The sequence below is a fragment of the Stegodyphus dumicola genome, chromosome 10 (genome assembly GCF_044657685.1).
Source record: "Stegodyphus dumicola isolate Sdum_Otavi_A_Nest chromosome 10, ASM4465768v1".
Classification (NCBI taxonomy): Eukaryota; Metazoa; Arthropoda; class Arachnida; order Araneae; family Eresidae; genus Stegodyphus; species Stegodyphus dumicola.
Genome location: NC_140777.1, coordinates 146,772,408 through 146,790,961, shown reverse-complemented (window position 1 = coordinate 146,790,961; position 18,554 = coordinate 146,772,408). Strand labels below are relative to the sequence as shown.

The 18,554-nt window shown below is 29.9% G+C and overlaps 1 protein-coding gene across 3 annotated transcripts in view; it reads left to right on the top strand.

Moving 5' to 3' along the window:
* Nucleotides 1-15,075, top strand: part of LOC118201050 (synaptic vesicular amine transporter-like) — a 231,192-nt gene extending 216,117 nt beyond the window's left edge. For all 3 annotated transcript variants that reach the window (XM_035373075.2, XM_035373081.2, XM_085825689.1), the window contains exons 11-14: nucleotides 61-180; nucleotides 1,006-1,051; nucleotides 7,039-7,126; nucleotides 10,692-15,075. In XM_035373075.2, coding sequence (XP_035228966.1) covers nucleotides 61-180; nucleotides 1,006-1,051; nucleotides 7,039-7,126; nucleotides 10,692-10,802 — 365 coding nt within the window. In that variant the 3' untranslated portion in view covers nucleotides 10,803-15,075. The remainder of the gene's footprint in view (nucleotides 1-60; nucleotides 181-1,005; nucleotides 1,052-7,038; nucleotides 7,127-10,691) is intronic.
* The last annotated feature ends 3,479 nt before the right edge of the window (nucleotides 15,076-18,554 follow it).

Here is an 18,554-nt window from a genome sequence, read left to right as displayed (position 1 = left end):
AAATAAAATATTCTTAAAAAAGATTTAAACAACGACTTTTAAATTTATTATTTATTTCAGGTATGGTGGACTCGTCCATGATGCCTATGTTAGGATATTTAGTGGACATCCGTCATACATCCATATACGGCAGTGTGTATGCGATTGGAGATGTTGCCTTTTGTGTTGGCTTTGCTGTAGGTAAGAACAACATTTATAACAGTTCTTATAATTGACCACAGATGGCAGCACTAAGTCGTACTAACGAGTTGCGCTAACTGGTAAATCAACAACTTCTAGAATTTCGAACATCATAAACAACAACGCTTTTGAATAATTATTTACAAAGAAATGATAAAATGAAATGGAATTTTTTTTAATTCGCTAATTTTCATAGTAGATAAATATGTATTTGGTTTCTGAAGGAAAAATGCACCGCAATTATTCAAATTCTTCAAATAGTACCCGGATGGACTGCTTTCTCAGTTAGTCCAGTTATTTGGAGTTCTGCTGTATTTAAATGCAAACGTAAATTCATTAGAGTTTTAAGACTTCTTTAAACTTTTATATTACTATTACTGTCATTTTTTCGATGTAGAAGCAGCACTATCAAGAAAGGCCTACATGAGTATTACTAGTTAGCATATCAGATTAATTTCATTCAGACAAAAATCGTTAATTTCGATATAAATATTTCCAAATTAGGAGCAGTAGCGTAAGAATATGTAGGAATTAGGGTGTCACTGATGCCCTCTGTCGGGGGCTGTCCTTATTTATATTTATTTAGTAAGATTTATTTACACGCAGAAAATCCGCTATCTATTACAAAGGTAATCATTATATACATCCACTAGAAATATTTCAGTACGGTCGTTTGTAGTAAAAAATTTCTTATCAAGACAAATCTATGTTTCAATTTCAATTTTGAAAATTTTCATACTTTTATAGTCTTGTTTATAATCATTAATGTATTCTAATTAATGGGTAGTTTTTCTTATCATCTTATTTATATATTTGTTTATATAGGACCCATTTTGAGCGGAAGTATAGTGAAAGCAATTGGCTTTACAGGGTAAGTATTATGAACCTCTTATCGATTTAGCGTTATATAACTTGCTCCCATTGCAGGGCGTTCAAAACGCTGCAAGGATTTAAAAAACATATAAGAATTTAAAAAATAAATATAGTGAAGTGTAATTTGCTGAAAATAAATCAAAAGGGAGGATTTTCTTCTTCTTCTGAGGAAATGAATTATTTTGTTTACTAGATTCTCTTGTTTGACAATGACAGTCATCACACAATAGACACATACTATACCGACAGTAATCACACAGTCAGAGTAATATTGAAAACAATTTATTTACAAGTGGAAAATCCGCTACATGTTATAAGGTTAATTAGCAAGTACATGTACTAAAAGCATTTCATTACCGTTTCCTCCGTTAATTTGATCGTAACGCTTATCGTAGTAATATGTGCCATCCCTTTTATTTAATATTACAGAAGCCTTCGCTGGCGTACGTGTCTCATTTATGAGCTTATGTAAACTAGAAGTTGAACACGAAGCTATAGCTGTTTCTGCTTTTCTGAAAACCAGATCTTTTAGAATTAAGCATTATAGTTGCAGCTCTTCTGTCAAAGCTATCGAGGGTAGGCTCCGACAAAAACCGCTTCTTAAGTCAGTATTGTACTATTTAATGTTCATGACTTCCCCTGCTTCAGTAACGGTAGACATATGTAATGGAAAATATACGTAAATTGAGGACTAATGTATATAATGGAAAGTCTTTATTGATGTAGTTAATTAACTGTCAATAAATTTACAATTACAAGTAATCGATAATCATCGTTTACTTGTTATTAGAAAAAACAGTCGAAAAGAAACTGAATATGAGAAATAATACTGTTCTTAAAAATTATTGGAGGAGTTAATAAAGCAAAAATCAGCTCAATTTTCATAAACTTGCAGGACAACTTCCATAGGTTTAAATATAGAAACTTCATTTTTAGTTGCAAAAGTGCAAATGACGAATTTATGAAGAAGCTAATTTTTCTCACTTTAACTCTTCCAATAATCGTTATTCGACGTGTTATTTTAACTGGAACATTTTAATAACTGGGAGAGGAAAATTAATAAAAGCTTTTACATAGAAAAATTATCTATATGCAGTTAAAGAGCAAGGTGAAGCGTCGTAATTAAACGAAGGCCGTTTTGGAATGTGAACTGGTAAAAACTCTCATTAAATTGTTCAGCTGCCTAATCTACTTACTAGTTATGCGTCTCTAATTTCCCTTCATTAATATATTGAAAATTGAAGCCACTTCAAAATGTTTTTTTAAAATTAATACTATAGGATTACAGAGTTTCATTTTCATGTCACTGTCAATTACTGAATTAAACGCGAAGATAGCATGCATGCTGGAAATAAAAATTTCTGATATGAATCAGAATCAGAGAATCAAGCAGTAGAGGAAGTGATAAGATGATTGGTTCAATAGTGCAAGTTTTTATGACTAGCAACTGCTTAGAGGCAGGAGTAGTACTCTCTTTTCAGAATTTTTGTACCAAAGTACTTTTAGAGTTTTGTTTTCAGAAAAAGCATACAAAATCTAAAAGAATAACTAAATAATGGGAGGAATAATTAAATTTGCAGAAAAGAATTAAAATTTATGGTAATAATGAACTTAATTAATTTTAAATAATATCTTGAAACAGGAGGAAAATTTTGGATTAATCATAATATTTAAGTTATGGTAGATATACTTAGTCGATATTAACAGTAGATACTTCTAATTAACTACGAATGTGTCAATTTAACTTGCATCTAATTCCTTGATTTGTTTGAGGATATTCCTTGATAATTCCTTGATTTGTTTGAGGAATAGCTTGAACACTCGATCAAAGTCGCTTTATTCGGACTGGAGTTCATGTAAGCTGGTTTATAAAAATTTAATATTTCGGGGCATTTACTCTACTTTAAGAAGGTTTTGTTATATCTCATCGTTTGAAAGAAAGGAGTGAATGATTAGAACTAGAATTATAATTTGAACTTCGCATTTCGTTGTAAGAATTTTGAAATTTATGTTTAGTGTTCGAGATTCTTGGATGTTAGGATCATTACAGTTAATTTGGTGAATTTTGTTTGGTTGGCAATATCTACAAAAGGCTAAGGGTAACTGAGATATTAGAAAGGACTTTGTTTATTTATCATTAAGGTTCTTTTGGGGGTGCTTATTTTCCAAGACAGAAACTTGGATGAAGGTCCAAGCAGTTTAAAACTAAGACATACTATAGATTTGTGGTTTCCGGTACACTTGATGTTCTCGGGCTAGGAGAAGCAATTGTTTGATGTGCTTTTATTTAATCTGATTTTTAATGTAATCTGATTTTGATCTAATCAAAAAAATCTCTTTCTTTTTAATTCATTCCATACTGATCAAAACTAAAAGTATTTTAATTTAAGTCAATAACTTCCAGCTGTTCAGGATTAGTCTATGGCAAATGGATGGGCAGCGCCGGATGGGATTCTAGCCATCCGGGGCTGCCCGAATGGGATTCTAACCTAATAGGAAATTCCCATTCGTCGGGGATTAAGTTATCTAGCACCTTCATCCACGAAGTCTAAAGGCAAAATCACGACTGGCACCTGTCGTGGGTTCAATTTAACTGAACTAGCTGCGTTCCCATGAACTAGAAGGCGCTATGTAAATTCTGTGAAGTGAATTATCCTAGCTAGAATTTCTAATAAAAAATGATATTCATAGATTTAAGAAAAATTTAAATTTATTCTGCCACATGTGAGAATACGGTAAACCCTCTTAACACGAACTCGCTTAAGACGAACACTAGGTTAACGTAAACAAAATTTCGAATTCGGCAGCGATGTATATGATCTTATAGGAAGTTTTATGGGTTGTCACGAATTACAAAGTGGTTTTAGCCCATTGCTTCATTAGATAACACGAACTTTTAAAGTTACTTATATTTTCTCCTGTTGTTTCTCTGCTAGAGCTTCGTTCGGAAATGTTCTGTCACATTTAATGAAAAACCTCACATAATACACTCTATTCTTTAAGACACACCCAGTAAACATTTCTCGACAATAGCGACCATTGTGTCCAGCAGCATGTCAATCAGCAAATGCAATTCTGTATTCAGGTATCCTTTTTCACTCTTTAAAATTTAGCTAGTACGTATATTAAGTATTAATCTTGAATTATTTTTAATTAAGCTATTGCGAACCCTAGTGGTAGTTTTGAGGAGTTTGTTAGTACATGTCGCGATGTAACTGTGTGCGCTCCACTGAAATCAGTTGTATCTGAAGTTCAAGAAATGACATCAGAAGAAAGTGAGAAGTACAATATCATTCCGCCCACCAGCCAGGAAGTGTTATACACCTTTAGAACGTTTTCTCTGTAACATCCAAAATGGCTGCTAGTTTTATGGAAGACATAAATACAGTTGATCGTTACTAGGCAAATCTGATACCTTAAAATTTGAAATTTGAAGAAGATAAATTATCTTACATTTATGGCAGAAAACATAAATACCTTATCTAAAAGGACTTTTTGAAAAACTAAAATAGTAATTGTCAAAAATTTGTTCTCAAAAAGAAAAAAATTACGATAAAAGATACTCTTAATTTCGTTATTGCCATTTTCCGCGAACCTAATAATCAGCTAGAATTAGGAAAAACATAAACTGCTAAAGTTTCACGTAATACTTTATTTCAAATTATTTTATATTTCACCAAGGTTATCTCCAACATTTGCGCCATTTTCAAGTTGTATTTCGCATAGGCAAACAAGTGAAAGGAATGTTTTTTGTAATTATCTCTTGGTTTCATGCTATGAGACGTTGAAAAAATGGTTGAAACACAAACGAGGTGAGAGCGACGAGGTGATGCTATTTGTTGAACAACTGCGTTGACTACGGCTGCATTCTGGAGTATTTTTTTTTTATCATCCTATTTTGGGATTTTAAGTCGAAGATTTATTCTTTTCATCGGCGGGTTACTTGCAATAAACTTTCAAAAATTCAGTATTTAAATTTTCAAGAATAATTTCATTTACTTATCTCCTTACTTACAAAGAGTTACATTTTTAATTCATTTAAATTAAAATCCTTTATTTGAGAGTGTGTTCAATTTCCATTTGCTTATCTTATTTTATTTATAAAGTTTTGTGGTGCCATCTATTGACAGATTTCGGTAATGTATCTGTGGTCGTAATATTATTAAAAGTATATTAATTGAATTTCAAAGTTTAACTCTCTTACTGAAAGATCGCTGCATATTTTATAAGAAAAGCCCTCTTTATTTAGTTGGCAAAGCATTCCTGAATGGTTCTGTCAGTTCTTATTTTAGTTTTCGAGATCATACAGGTAATTTTAGATAATTGATAGGTTTCTTATAAAATGACGTGTTCTTAACTCTCATTCAAGTGTAATCCTCAGTCCTTTTAATCAAGAAGTTATTTTTATCATGAATTCGACTGAGAGAAAGACATGATAATGGTTTGAATTATTGTTTTGTACACAATGTCGGATGCAATATGTTCAGCACAATAAGTCGTTTGTAACTTGTTCTGAGGAGTACAGAGAGGAGAATTCACTGATATTCTGATTTTGTGTCATATATTTAACTTTATCGATAAATATGCGTAAAATCTGTACTTTGTGTAGTTCCTAATATTTTAAATAATAAGCCCACACTGCTCATTTCAAAAAATGTTCACGATTCCTAACTCATTACAAACTGGATTCGTAACATTTGTTTGTGAACAAAATGAGTTCAGTCAACAGTTTTGCCATTTATAATAGTTTATTTAACTGAATTAAAGGTCCATAAATAATTCTCATTGTGAAATAAATATTAATGAATTCTTTCATTTGTTAAATTAAAATCTACTAAAAATGTTCTTAAGTAGATGTTTGAGATCATGAGTTTATTTGTTCTCGCATATGAAGAAATTATAAAAAAAAGAATATAATCTTTTATTAAAAAAAGGTAAATGAAAAGGGAAAAAAGAGAGATTGCTCTGTGTTTTATTTTGATCTTGACTACAATATTTAGATCGTTCACCTTTAAGCAAAGAATTTATATTAACTGTAACTATAACAGCATTTAGATTAATTGTCTTTTATTTTTTGCTGTGTGAAAAATAACTAATATGAAAAGGGAAAAAAATGGCTCTTCTATTTTTTGTTTTGATCTTAACTACAGTGCTTAGGTCGTTTACCTTTATGTAAAGAATTTATACTAACTGATAGATTTTTTTTCGTTTTCTTGAGTGAAAAATAGCTAATATGTGCAGGATTCTCTCAACATTTTTTTTAAAACAAAAAAATTCTTCTTACTTTAGTGGTTATTATAAACAGGGATTTTCAACCTTTTTTGATACATTTTTTGATACTTTCATCATTGCTAAAACTTCATTTCCTCTTCTCCTCCAAAACTCACAAAATAAAGATATACATTTGTCTAGATTTAGATTTAGATGATTTTCCTACTATTCTTATTTATATAATATGTATTCTTAGTCTTATAAAAGGAGTCTTTAGATTCTACTGCTGTTTTAAATATTAAACAGCCGAAAGTGTAGAAAATATATATAAACAGCAAAACTTGAATAAAAGTAGTTTTTTACATTTGTAAACTAAATACATAAAAGGTAAATTAATGGCTGGCCGCATTCCCCTCTCTGAAAGTATGAAAACCTCCTGGTTCAGAACCCCTGGTCTATATTTTATGCAGCAATGAGTCATTCTTGACAAAAACAATATTTACTTTTATTCAAGAGAAACATAATTCTAACATATACACACATTGTTACAGAAGAAAAGCTGTTATTGAAGCTTGCAGCTCTCAGTAACTTCAACTCGCAGACGATAGAAACAAACCGATTCTTACATTTTTAGAATTCAACCAAGTAATCTTCTTTTGGAATGTTGCCAATAAATTCAAGAAAAATTTGAATGGGTAGCTAATTGTTTACCCTTACACATTCAGATCCTGCTAAAAACTTTCATGATTATTACCATTTTATTTATTCTTTTAGATTAGTGTACTGCATCGCTGTAATTTGTTTCGTGTACGCTCCACTAATGTTCCTCCTGCGAAAGCCTCCAGGGCGAGCAGAAGACCAGGTTAGTATTTATGCATATGCTCTAAAATGTTGAATTTTTTTTAAGTATCGCTCGTTGTTTGCTTGATCAATAATTACAATGTTTCATAATTATTCCTCTTTGCCTTTAAATAATTTTAATGAATTTCATACGAATTTGTAAAGTTCAATAGCTTTAATTATTTGAATAATTTTATTTATTTATTTATAGCATACTGAAAGTTTGTTTATAGCGCATTGAAACTTTCTTTATAGTACGTTGGTATTGAAAGCTTTAGATTCTAACGCTTCAGTTGCAGGGCATTCAGGATATTATTCGCACGAAACTCAATGGCCCCATGTCTTGAGTTATTTCGCTAATAACTATTACAGTAAAATCAAAGTTATCAAAGTGCAACATAATTATTTTCAGAAATACGCCTTGTTACGAACCTCGGTTCTAGAAAGTCGAATTCAACGCAGCATCTACACAGTAATTTTAATAGAATGTGCACATTTTTCTCTTTTGACACTGTGATATTGTTGCAGGTTGGAAGTTATAACCAGTTATATCCGACTTGATAAATCCATTGTAAGCATATTATTACAAAATTTAGCAATATCTGTATGCAGCAATATTTGCAAAAATTGATCCAGTATAATTTAAAAATAAAAGAACTTAAGTTTAAAATATTTTTAACTCAGGCGTTATTTCAGCACCCTAGCATGCTACATCTACCAAAACGCCAATTCCCACTGCTTCTCTTAGTGGCTTCTTTCTCTCCTCTCTTCTAATCCGCTGGCAGTACGGAAGAAACTGATTGGCTTGCAGCGGAGAGATACGTGACAAAAATTTTCTTAAATCTCACAATACATATAAAAAATAGAAAAATAATGAATATTAATGATTTTGGCATTGTACCGATGATATATCAAGTTATATATATATTGGCAGAATTTAAACGCAGCATACAACTTGCTTTTATAATATTTTGTTAAACAACGATGCATGCAATATATTGAATCCCAGAAACTGTTCTAACAATTTTTTAATACGGGGATATATACAACAGTAGAATTCTGCTTCCTATAGTACATGTATATTGCCTTTAAAATTTTTGAAATGCTGATTTTAATCTAAAAGATTCGCTTACACTTTAAAAATTAGGACGCATGTGCTATGTTTTAGGATAACGATGAAATTTCAAGAAGTTTTTCAGAAGAAAAATTTAGAAGGAATGGTCTAAAAAAAGATTTATTGCCTCATTTCTTAAAGACACCAACCATCTTTAATTTCAGTACCATAAACAGAATGAAAGATTTTCATTACAGACGGCTCCCATATAAATTAGATATATTAATAATTAGAGCAAAAATGGATATATTTGTTGCTTGTGAGAAAAATTTAGCAGATGCCGTTTGAAATTTGACACCCTAAGAGGCTGCCTACAGCCTGAAAAAAATATTTCGAAAAAAAAATAAATAAATAAAGGGAAATACAGAAAACAAAACAAACAAAAAAAAAAAAAAATAGATTTTGCAATGGAATTTGTCCCCAAATGAAGCTTTAAGATGGTTATAGAACGCTATACCATACGCTTATGCTTAGATGAAACCGTTCTGCTGGCGTAAATCGTAATTTACTGTGTGAATCTCGAGCAGTAGGCATCACCACATAAACGTGGAGCTTACCGACATACATAGGGCTGCAGATAAAACGAAACAACTGTTCAAAGCAAGTACAGGGAATGATTATCAAGCACGTCCTTTGCTTCGTGTTCATGCAGCGATGCGTATCATTGAAAATCCGTACGGGGAATGATGATTTAAACCAGTAGAATGCTTGTACCTTTAACTGGGATGGCAATCCCAATGCGCTATTTCTACGCACACATTCCATTTTGAAATCTGCTTATTTTGATCCTCTCTACCAGCCTTTATATTTTTGACAGATCTCTTTGAATCCCCTAGGTAGTATACCGCTTATGCTTCGAGCAGGCCCTTGTAACAGAAATCAATGGATAAACGATTTAATCTATCCTATGGGATTCGGACATATCACATACTCAACCTGCTTTCGAGTTCAAATAAAATATGAAATACAGATTTAATGAAATTAAATTAAATTGAGTTTTCTTCCTCCTAATAAAAATTCGTATAAGTTTGATTTTTTAAAGCTAGATTTGTGCAAATTAGTTTGCTTTGCACAAATTATGTGGCACATTATTTTATTATTCGCCTCTTTTACATGAATTGTAATAAAATTCCTACAGGATGATTATAATTAAGGTGACCGTACTCAGATCTATGTAGAGCTTGTTTTGATTGATTTATTTGTTTTATAAGTTTTATAAATTTGAATGTACGTTATACGGAGCATAGAGGGAAAGAAAACTGCAATAAAAAATAATAGCTTAACTTCCGACAACTATATGGCACTTTTCATGCAATGTAAATAAGTCGTTATGCAAATTAAAAACCCTCAAAATTGCCGATACTTAATGCCGTAAAATCTTTCTTCATCATGGCTTTAGAGAAGGAAGATCGAACTTTACTAATCCAGTTTTTTTATCCGATATGCAATAATAGTTAAGATCCACTGTGAGAATATCCCACTTCTGAAAGCTTTAGAATAGGCGTATGTAGAAAAAGAATTTGAAAAAGATAGTAAAGGGCTTGAAGGGTATGCTGCCAGAAAGAGGATGTACACAAATTTGAAATGAAACCGTGGAAGAAGCCTCTTCTTCTGCAGCTAATAGAAAGTCTTGTTCCCGATATTCTTCGAAAAATGCTCGAGCAATGAAAAATCTGATCTCCGAAGACAGCGTCAGAGCAATGATTTTGCCTCCCGGTTTTTTTTAAGAGTAACCATTAACAACGGATGGGTTTTGAACATTATGTGATTAGACATAAAGGGTTTTGCTCAATACGGAGCAGTATCTACTCGGAACTGTCGCATGTATAGTATTGCAAGTCCCAATGTAGTGCATGAATAACCTCTGCGTTCTACATGACTGCATGGTCCGACTTTATATATATATCAGATACTCCTCAAGGTCTTAAAAGGGGTACCGTTAGGAGTGTTCCGTTACTACTAACTTCTGCAACATTTAGTAATTCCTGCCTCACAAGAAACATGATGATTACAGACGGCGGTCTTCGTGCAAGATGGCGCAATACTCTCTGTTCGCCTGCAATTACTTAAAACATCCTTCGCGCTATTGTTGGCTTGGTTTCATTTATTTGATTATGACAAAGCACGCAAGGATTATCTGCCCAAGAGAATGGAAACATGCTTTTGGAAACGCGCTGATGCAAATAGAATTCACATTGAATAGAAGCAACTAAACAACATTTTGCATTTCCAATTTGTGTTTCTCGTTTTTCACGCGGCACGTTTTCACGCTTAAATTAGAACTATTAATTTTTATCCAATTTTCTTTTTCTGATGGCCCATATAACTCATGTAACAAGTTTCAGAGAAGTTATGTCAGCCAGAACAAGATCTACATAGCTCTGAATCACTTTAATTGTAACTATCTTGTACATATAATGCAAACGTTTTTAATTTTGTAGACTATTATTTATGGAAGTATAATATTTTGCAGATACATCTTAAAGATACGTCTATTCGCTATGTCAGTTATACGAATGATGAATCACCTGAAGAGGAGGACTTCAGAAAACCACCACCACAGCAACAGGCTTGGGTCAAGTGATAATTTGGATATTATTTCATCAAATCCCTTGATCAACGCCTGCTCCTCAATCCCCAGTTCCAATCTGAAAATATATTGTCTAAGTACTCTTTGCATTCCTCATGAGGGTATTCATAAAGTTTCAAAATAATGTCATCACCTCGTCAAAATCGCCAAGGAAACCGAATGGTGCAAAGACATGGTTATTTTCCCACTTTGCTTCTGGTGATCAGTGGTCATCATCAATAATCTGTTACTGAAGACGATAATTATGCATGTGCAATTTTGGCGTCGTATCATGATGCCTGTTGGCGAGGAAGGTGAGAATGTTGATTGTGCTTCTCTTCGTCGCTATGATAATTCCCAAAGGCTTGTTGCATTGTGTGCTAAGCGTTATATTTGAAGTTGTATTTTAAAATTTTGCTAAAATAAAACATTCAGTTTGCAGATCTTTATAAAATCACAAAATATGTTGATTTTTAATGTTTCCTAAGTATGAAATTAGATCTGATTGTAAAAAAAGAATTAAACGGATTAATTATAACCTTAAAGATGATTCCTTTGATCTTTGTTAGATCTTTAATTTTATTACATCTTAAATTTTTTACTTATTTTGCATTCTGAAATAATGTTGTAATGTGTGGTAAAGGTTTAATGATATAAGATGAAAATCTCACTAAATAAATGATATTTTATTTTAAATGCATAGAAAAATTTAGATTATATTTATTATTTTCCTATCTACAAAAGTTTGTTTTTATTACCATTGTTCCAAAAATGCTCTCCTTTGAGTATGAAAGTATTAATGAAGAAATAAATAGCCGTTTCCTTGTAAATCTAAACCATTAAAATTTTGATTTAAAGAACTGAATGTCACTAATTTTTAAATGCATTATTTGTATCATAAACAGTTAACAAAAATCTTGCTTGGGAATGTTCTAAATTACTTCTCAGTGTGACTGGAAGAAATTCATATTAAATAAATTCAATTAGTAAATCGTAGACATTCAAAAAATGTGTTTTAAAAATTATAGCCATATAAGACGAAAGGCGAAATAAGTTAATTTCATTAACTCCCAGAAAGTGTGTTATTAATGAATTTTTCCTTATATCTTCAATTTAAATTAATTTATCTTTTGCAAAAGTAATTAAATAAAGCAGGAGTACATTTTAATTTTTGTCCTTTAGCTGTTATGAAATCTTTATATATTTCAAAATAACAAATATCATTCTTTTCGTTGTTTAAAATGATTCTTGTTTCCTAAGATTTAGTAAGTTTTCAAACTCAGAATTCGACAAGATGAAAATTTTCAAGTTTCGAATTCCTAAAAATTGATTATTTTTGTATATCCTAGAAATAAAAAATAAAATTGCATTTTTATACTTAAAATAGTGCGAAAGTGGATGTTTATAACCAAGAATGGGGTTTCTGAGAAAAAAATTTATAAAATAAAAAATAATGAAAATAAAGTAATAAAAAATTTATAAAAATAAAATAAAGTAATGAAAAGTTTTTAAAAATAAAGCAATGAAAAATTTTAATAAAAATGTTTGAGCAGAATTTCTGATAAATAAAACAGAAATTTTAAAGCAATTAAAAAACCGAAGATGGACGAAATTTTCCCTCCAAAAAAGTTAAATATTTTTATGAATGCAGTTTTTACTGTTACAGTTCAGAATTTTTTATTGTATCAATACTTGTTATTTTAAAAAGAATAAAATATAAATATATATATTGTTATTGGTTTAGAATGAATTAAAATTTCTGAAATTGTTATGCTGAAAAATTAGAAATTAGAGAAATTTGGAAGATGATAAATATAACTGTGATTCTATTTTAATTGGTAAATATTCTATATCGGCATTATTTACATAATTTATTGCATTCGTTATGCATATTAACATGATACTGAGCGATATACATTTCAGAAAGTCGCAAATTAAAGAATGATATATTTTTGAAAAATGTAGAACTTAATATTCAATTTTGTAAAATATTTTACTACTTATAGATAAATGCCATCATATTTTAAATAAACATACTTTGCCCAACCGAAATTTCTAGTTTTAGAAATTTTGTCATTTGAAGTATATTCTGATATATTCATTTTGAGCATTTCTTTCCTATTCATTTTCCTTAAAAGCAGTTATAAAATTTATCATATTATTCAGCATTGTCTACTCAGTGTGATATCATTTATTAAATAAAATAGCACTGTAATCTATCAGTTTATGCTTTTTAACGTATTTACTTAAAATAGTATTTCACATCAGTTTGTTCTGAATTTATCTACAATAGACATATTTTTTAGTTTTTCTAGCTAATTTTTAAATATATCTACATTATGAATTCTTTTATGTAGCAAATCAACAGCAGAAGTATTTAAAATTCCTTTTGTTGTGTATTAATATTAAAAATGTGCAGTTCTTTTTATATTAAATCTATTTACACTTTTATATTAAATCGATTTATATTAAAAATATTTCAAAATGAATATGCTTATTCATAGAATAGGGCATAAAAAATTATTTATTGTTGAATGAGATTCATTCATTTTGAGCTACATAATATATGTAATTTTATAATGCAAAACTGCACAAAATCTACAAGTGTAAGGAAGATGGAATAGAATATAGTTTTAAAATATCGGGACCCAGTGAAACTAAAGTATCCAAATATTAAAATTTTAGGGTAATTGCTTCTCTTTCCATCTCATTCATGTACATATTGAATATAATATAAGTGGGGTGGGACTTTATTTCTTGCCTATCACATTTTATTTGAATAATAATCGCGCAGTTAAGAAAAATTAAATACATTTATTTCAGTAAAATAAATACAAAATACATTTTTCGGCAAATTTAAACAAGGAAATTATTTTTTATTTGCTTAAACTTAGCACCACATATTGTTTCAAAGACAATTAAACTATTCTCATTTATGTAGGCTTTAAAATTAAATCTAAATATATCTATATATACACATATTAAGTCTGCTAAAATTAAACAAATAATTTTTTTAAAATTTCTTAAACACGCAACCAGTTATGATTTGAACTGAATAAGACAATTCATTTTTTTAATTTACATTGTAACTTCTATGATGTTAAAGTAACTAGAAACTGTTTGTTTTCAAATCTAATTGCTGCCTTTAAGAAGTGAGGCCTGATGTTTAGCAAATTATCGCCTCTATTACTTAAGTCACAAGCCTCGAAACAGCAATTTGCTGATAAAATAACTTGCTGGTAAACTCAGAGCAATTAATATTTCAACGAAATAAGACAATTTTTATTCTGTCAAGCCTGAAACGAAACACATAATCATTTTTCATTTCAAATTTTACTACACTTATGTTAAACGAAGCAATTTATTATTTCATTATAACCACCACCTACTATTTTAACAAAATAAGACAATGAAATTATTTTTTATTTATGTAAATTAAACACACAAAAAATATTTTAATATAAATTTTATTTAATATTAATTTTATTTTGTTATAAATTAAACTTAATATTATATGTTATAAATTAAAATTAATTTTTAAACTTTTTTACATTAAAATTAAACAACAAATTCTTTTTTACTTGAACTCACAACCAGATGTTGTTTAGATCAAATAAAACAACGAAATTCATTTTATTTACGCAGGCCTTAAATTTAAACAATCTTTCTTAATTTCAATATACCAAAATTTTAAAAAGAATTTTTTTTATTTAAATTCTTAAATGACTTAAATTAAAAATTTTGAAATCGTGCGATTATAAACTAATAGCAGCAAAAATAAAATTTTAAAAATAAGTTGTGTTCTGATTAATTATAAACATAAATGCTATTCTGTAGTTTAAAAGCTCAATAAAGAATTCCAGTTATGCTACAGTAAAATCCTTTTATTTCCTCATTTCGTAAGGGCTTGTTTGGAACAACCCTACAAAAAAATTCAAGTGAGAATTTTATAAGTGTGAATATTTTTGGAACTATTAATGTGAAATTTATTTAATTTAGTCGTAATTAATGCATTAAATTATTAATAACAAATCTTTTAAATATGGGAAATTTTAAATTCTCTTTTTCATGTATTATGCTTGTTAATGAAAATTTGGGTACAAAAACATTGTATCAAATTTATTAAGCTTCATCGAATATTTATATTTTATAGCCTTTACTCGCTGTTTATTAATTGCTTAAACTAGTGTCTGTTGTATGTGCTTAACTTCATCAATGGTATAAAAGATGAAACTTTATTTATTTTCAGATTGTTAAAGTTGTATATAATAAATTAAAATGGGAAACTATTGAATCATGGCGTCATGTCTTGTTTCACTAATTACATCAAAATATTTACATTATCAACAGTTTAAAACATCACATAATTTACGATTTTTTGCATCAATGCTTAAAGGTTCTTTGGTGAATATTTTATTTAATATTTTTAACAAAATTTAATAGTATTATTATTTATTAAATTAGAAATATTTGAAATCTTTTAGATTTTGTATCATGCCCAAAGGGGCTTTATCTTCATTTAGACACACATACACGTTTCGAGAGCATTTTGATAAAGTTTCTTGGCTAACGTCCCTAAAAATATGCTAGAATTTCCGATAGACAGTTTCGCACGCTGGAGATAAAAATGTTTCTCCCGGAAAGTATTGCTACTGCTCGCTCTGAAATCGTTGAGTTTGTTAATCAAAAATTCGTTAATGTTTTACAAAATATGAAATATACAATAAAAACAAAGTCGAAATACCAGATTCGAGTTTCCATGTGCACATATTCTTATTGAGACTACATTATTCAAAATTTTATAGATATGGGTATCGTTATTTTTATAGTGCCAGAAACATACATATATTCATGTAGATGTTTCCTTATTTAATTTCTTTAAATATAATACAGGGAGATAATATTTAGTGGCAACAATTTGAAAAATGAAACGGACATTTATAGAGAGCCAACGCGAAATGCCGTTTCGAAACGAATGACGGTTACTGGGCTAACACCCCTTTGGGCTACTAAATCTAAAGTCTAAATGGCTGTATAGAATTAATGCACTTATCATTAGAGCTTTAATAAAAACATTGCATCAAATTTTTTGCTTTGCCAGTAACTATTATTTCAAAAGCAATTTCATCTCCAGCCATTATTATTAGGACAAAATTTCTCGAAAACTTTGAAAAAAACATGCTTGATTTTGAAAAAAATAATTTATTTTGACTCATGTTTAACACGTTTTAAATAGCTGACGTAGAAGAAAGTATCAAGAAGGATATATAGCAATGAAATAAAAGGAAACGGATTTCTAGAATTATTAACAAATTAATGACAATTACATATAGATGTAAGATAAAGAATATGTAAAACAAAATCCTAACTTTCAAAAATATTAGCATTTAAATAGCATTTAGTAAAATCTATTTAATTTGGATGCATTTTTGTTCTAAAAATAGTATCATGATTATAACACATCACTCTTAACTGTAGCACTTCAAAATTGAACTCCGTTGTGTGATTCTTATATATATTTTTATATCATAGACATACTTACATAACGCTTCAGCGTATAATAATGCTACAAGTTGCAAACTGAAACCTAAATTTGCCAGTGGGAATAATTTCAAACCAAAATTGCATTATTATTTTTCAGAAGCCTTCTAAGTAGAATCTGCACGTCCCTCTCACTTTCTATGCTAATATGTCGCCACTTATCTCTCTTCTTTCGAAATTAACTGTTATACAGACGTAAAAACAATGAACGAAATATGATGACGAATGAATACGCACGTTACCTTGATTTAGCTGTGTGTGTGTCAAAGATATGATGCGAATAATAAAATCTTCAAATGGCCACGATGAATTCTATTTTAATTGCAAAGCTTCATAAGCTTTAACTAGGTCATTGACTACTGAAAATATGTATTATTATAGCATATATATATATAATAAAATAATAATTGAAAATTTAATACATTCATGTAAAACCTGGAATAAATATACTGGCAGTAACATAAAAAGCTTTTTCGAACTTCAATGGATAAATTCGTATTCTTGCAGAAAACCAAGACATTTGCTGCAGAGTCTAATCAAAATAAAATATATTAGTATTATATGTATGAGTAAAAATAAAAAATATCGTAGAAAAAGGATAGATGTAACTTTTACGCATTGATATACGTATCTCTATGTAACAAACACAGAGTTTCTTTAATCAGAATTTGATTCATTTGTCAAAACTAACTCCGAAAATAGATGAAATTGAAGTTCAAGGTGTGTCACTCACAATAATCACTCTTATTTCGTGAACTCTCGACGCTTCCACCCAAATCTCGTTAACATCGAAGACAGGATCAATATTTGTCATTCTGGTGAGCTTGGCATTGAAACCGGAATAACAAGGTAAGCCTCAGAAGTATTCTATTATCAGGAAAAAGCTTATTGTAGGTGTGAGTGTCAGCGGTAGTGCAGGTTTTTTAACTACACTTAACTTTTCGTTTCCTTTAATCACAATCCCCCTGGTTGTTGCATTCAAATAAGTATTCCAACTTTAGTTTTAGTAGTTTCCATTTATGTATCTCCAAATAATCGCTTTGACCATCAAAATTTAGATGAACGTATAAAGCATTTGCCCTGAACGCAGACTTTAACGGCCATAATCCGCTTTGTAAAAGTAAGAACAGAAATGTACGAGACAGAAAGACTGCAGAAATTATCAAAGATCATTGCCCTTATCTCCTCAGTAAAGGGCAGAATACCTACTTCCACGAGTCTACAAAGGTCTCTTATACCATTGATCTTATCATCTTTTATTCGTCCAGTTCTCAAATCTTTTTATACATTTAGTGTTGGAAGTGATCTTTGCAATAGTTATCATTTTCTCATTTTTGTATCTCTCGCAAGAAAATGAGTGAATTCCTTACCAAACCACTCCAAGCTTTACATTTGACACGGCAGACATTTTACAAACTTTTACAAAACTTACGAAAGAAATTGTAAATAGTGTGCCTGTTGATGATGTAGTCAGTGAAAGATTTTACTAATATTTTTATTCAAGCAGCTAAGCCTCTATATTTATTATAGCTATACCCAAATACTGAAACTATTGGTGGAGCTGGTAATATCAAGAAATGTTGAGAAAACAGGAAAAGGCTTTGGGAGCTTTCCGTAGGTACCCCCCTTTTCAAACCCTACAGCCTTCAAAAAGTCAGAGTTAAAGAAATAAGGGCTCGATGCCACTTTAGAGTAACATCCTCTACACCAAACAGAAGAGTATAAAAAGAGTTAGAAAGAAAACGATTACTCATGTTCCTTTTGGAAAAAGATGGCTAAGTGATAAACGCCATAAAAGAAATTGCGAATACTATTAGTGAGACATTTTTTTTCGTTTCTAGTGGCAACAACTACCTGTCATATTTTTTTTTTTGGGGGGGGGTCTCAGACTGGGCTCTGAATAAATTCTTATTTAGATAAAATAACAAGTATTAATTTAGAAGTCAAATAACAAAAATCAGCGTTATATTTGCAAATTTTCACAGGGCTAGTTCCGATTATTTTACCGAACCATCATCCTCAGCTGCCAAAGCGCAAATGGAAACCATTTACTAAACTAAACTAATTACTTAAAACTAGTCCTGTGAAAATTTGCAAATATAACGCTGATTTTTGTTTGACTTCTAAATTAAATTCATCTTTTCCAGTTCTGTATCTTATAATGATGATTTTACATTATTTGAGCTAAAAGGAGATGTGTTGCATATACGTAGATATAGTACAGGT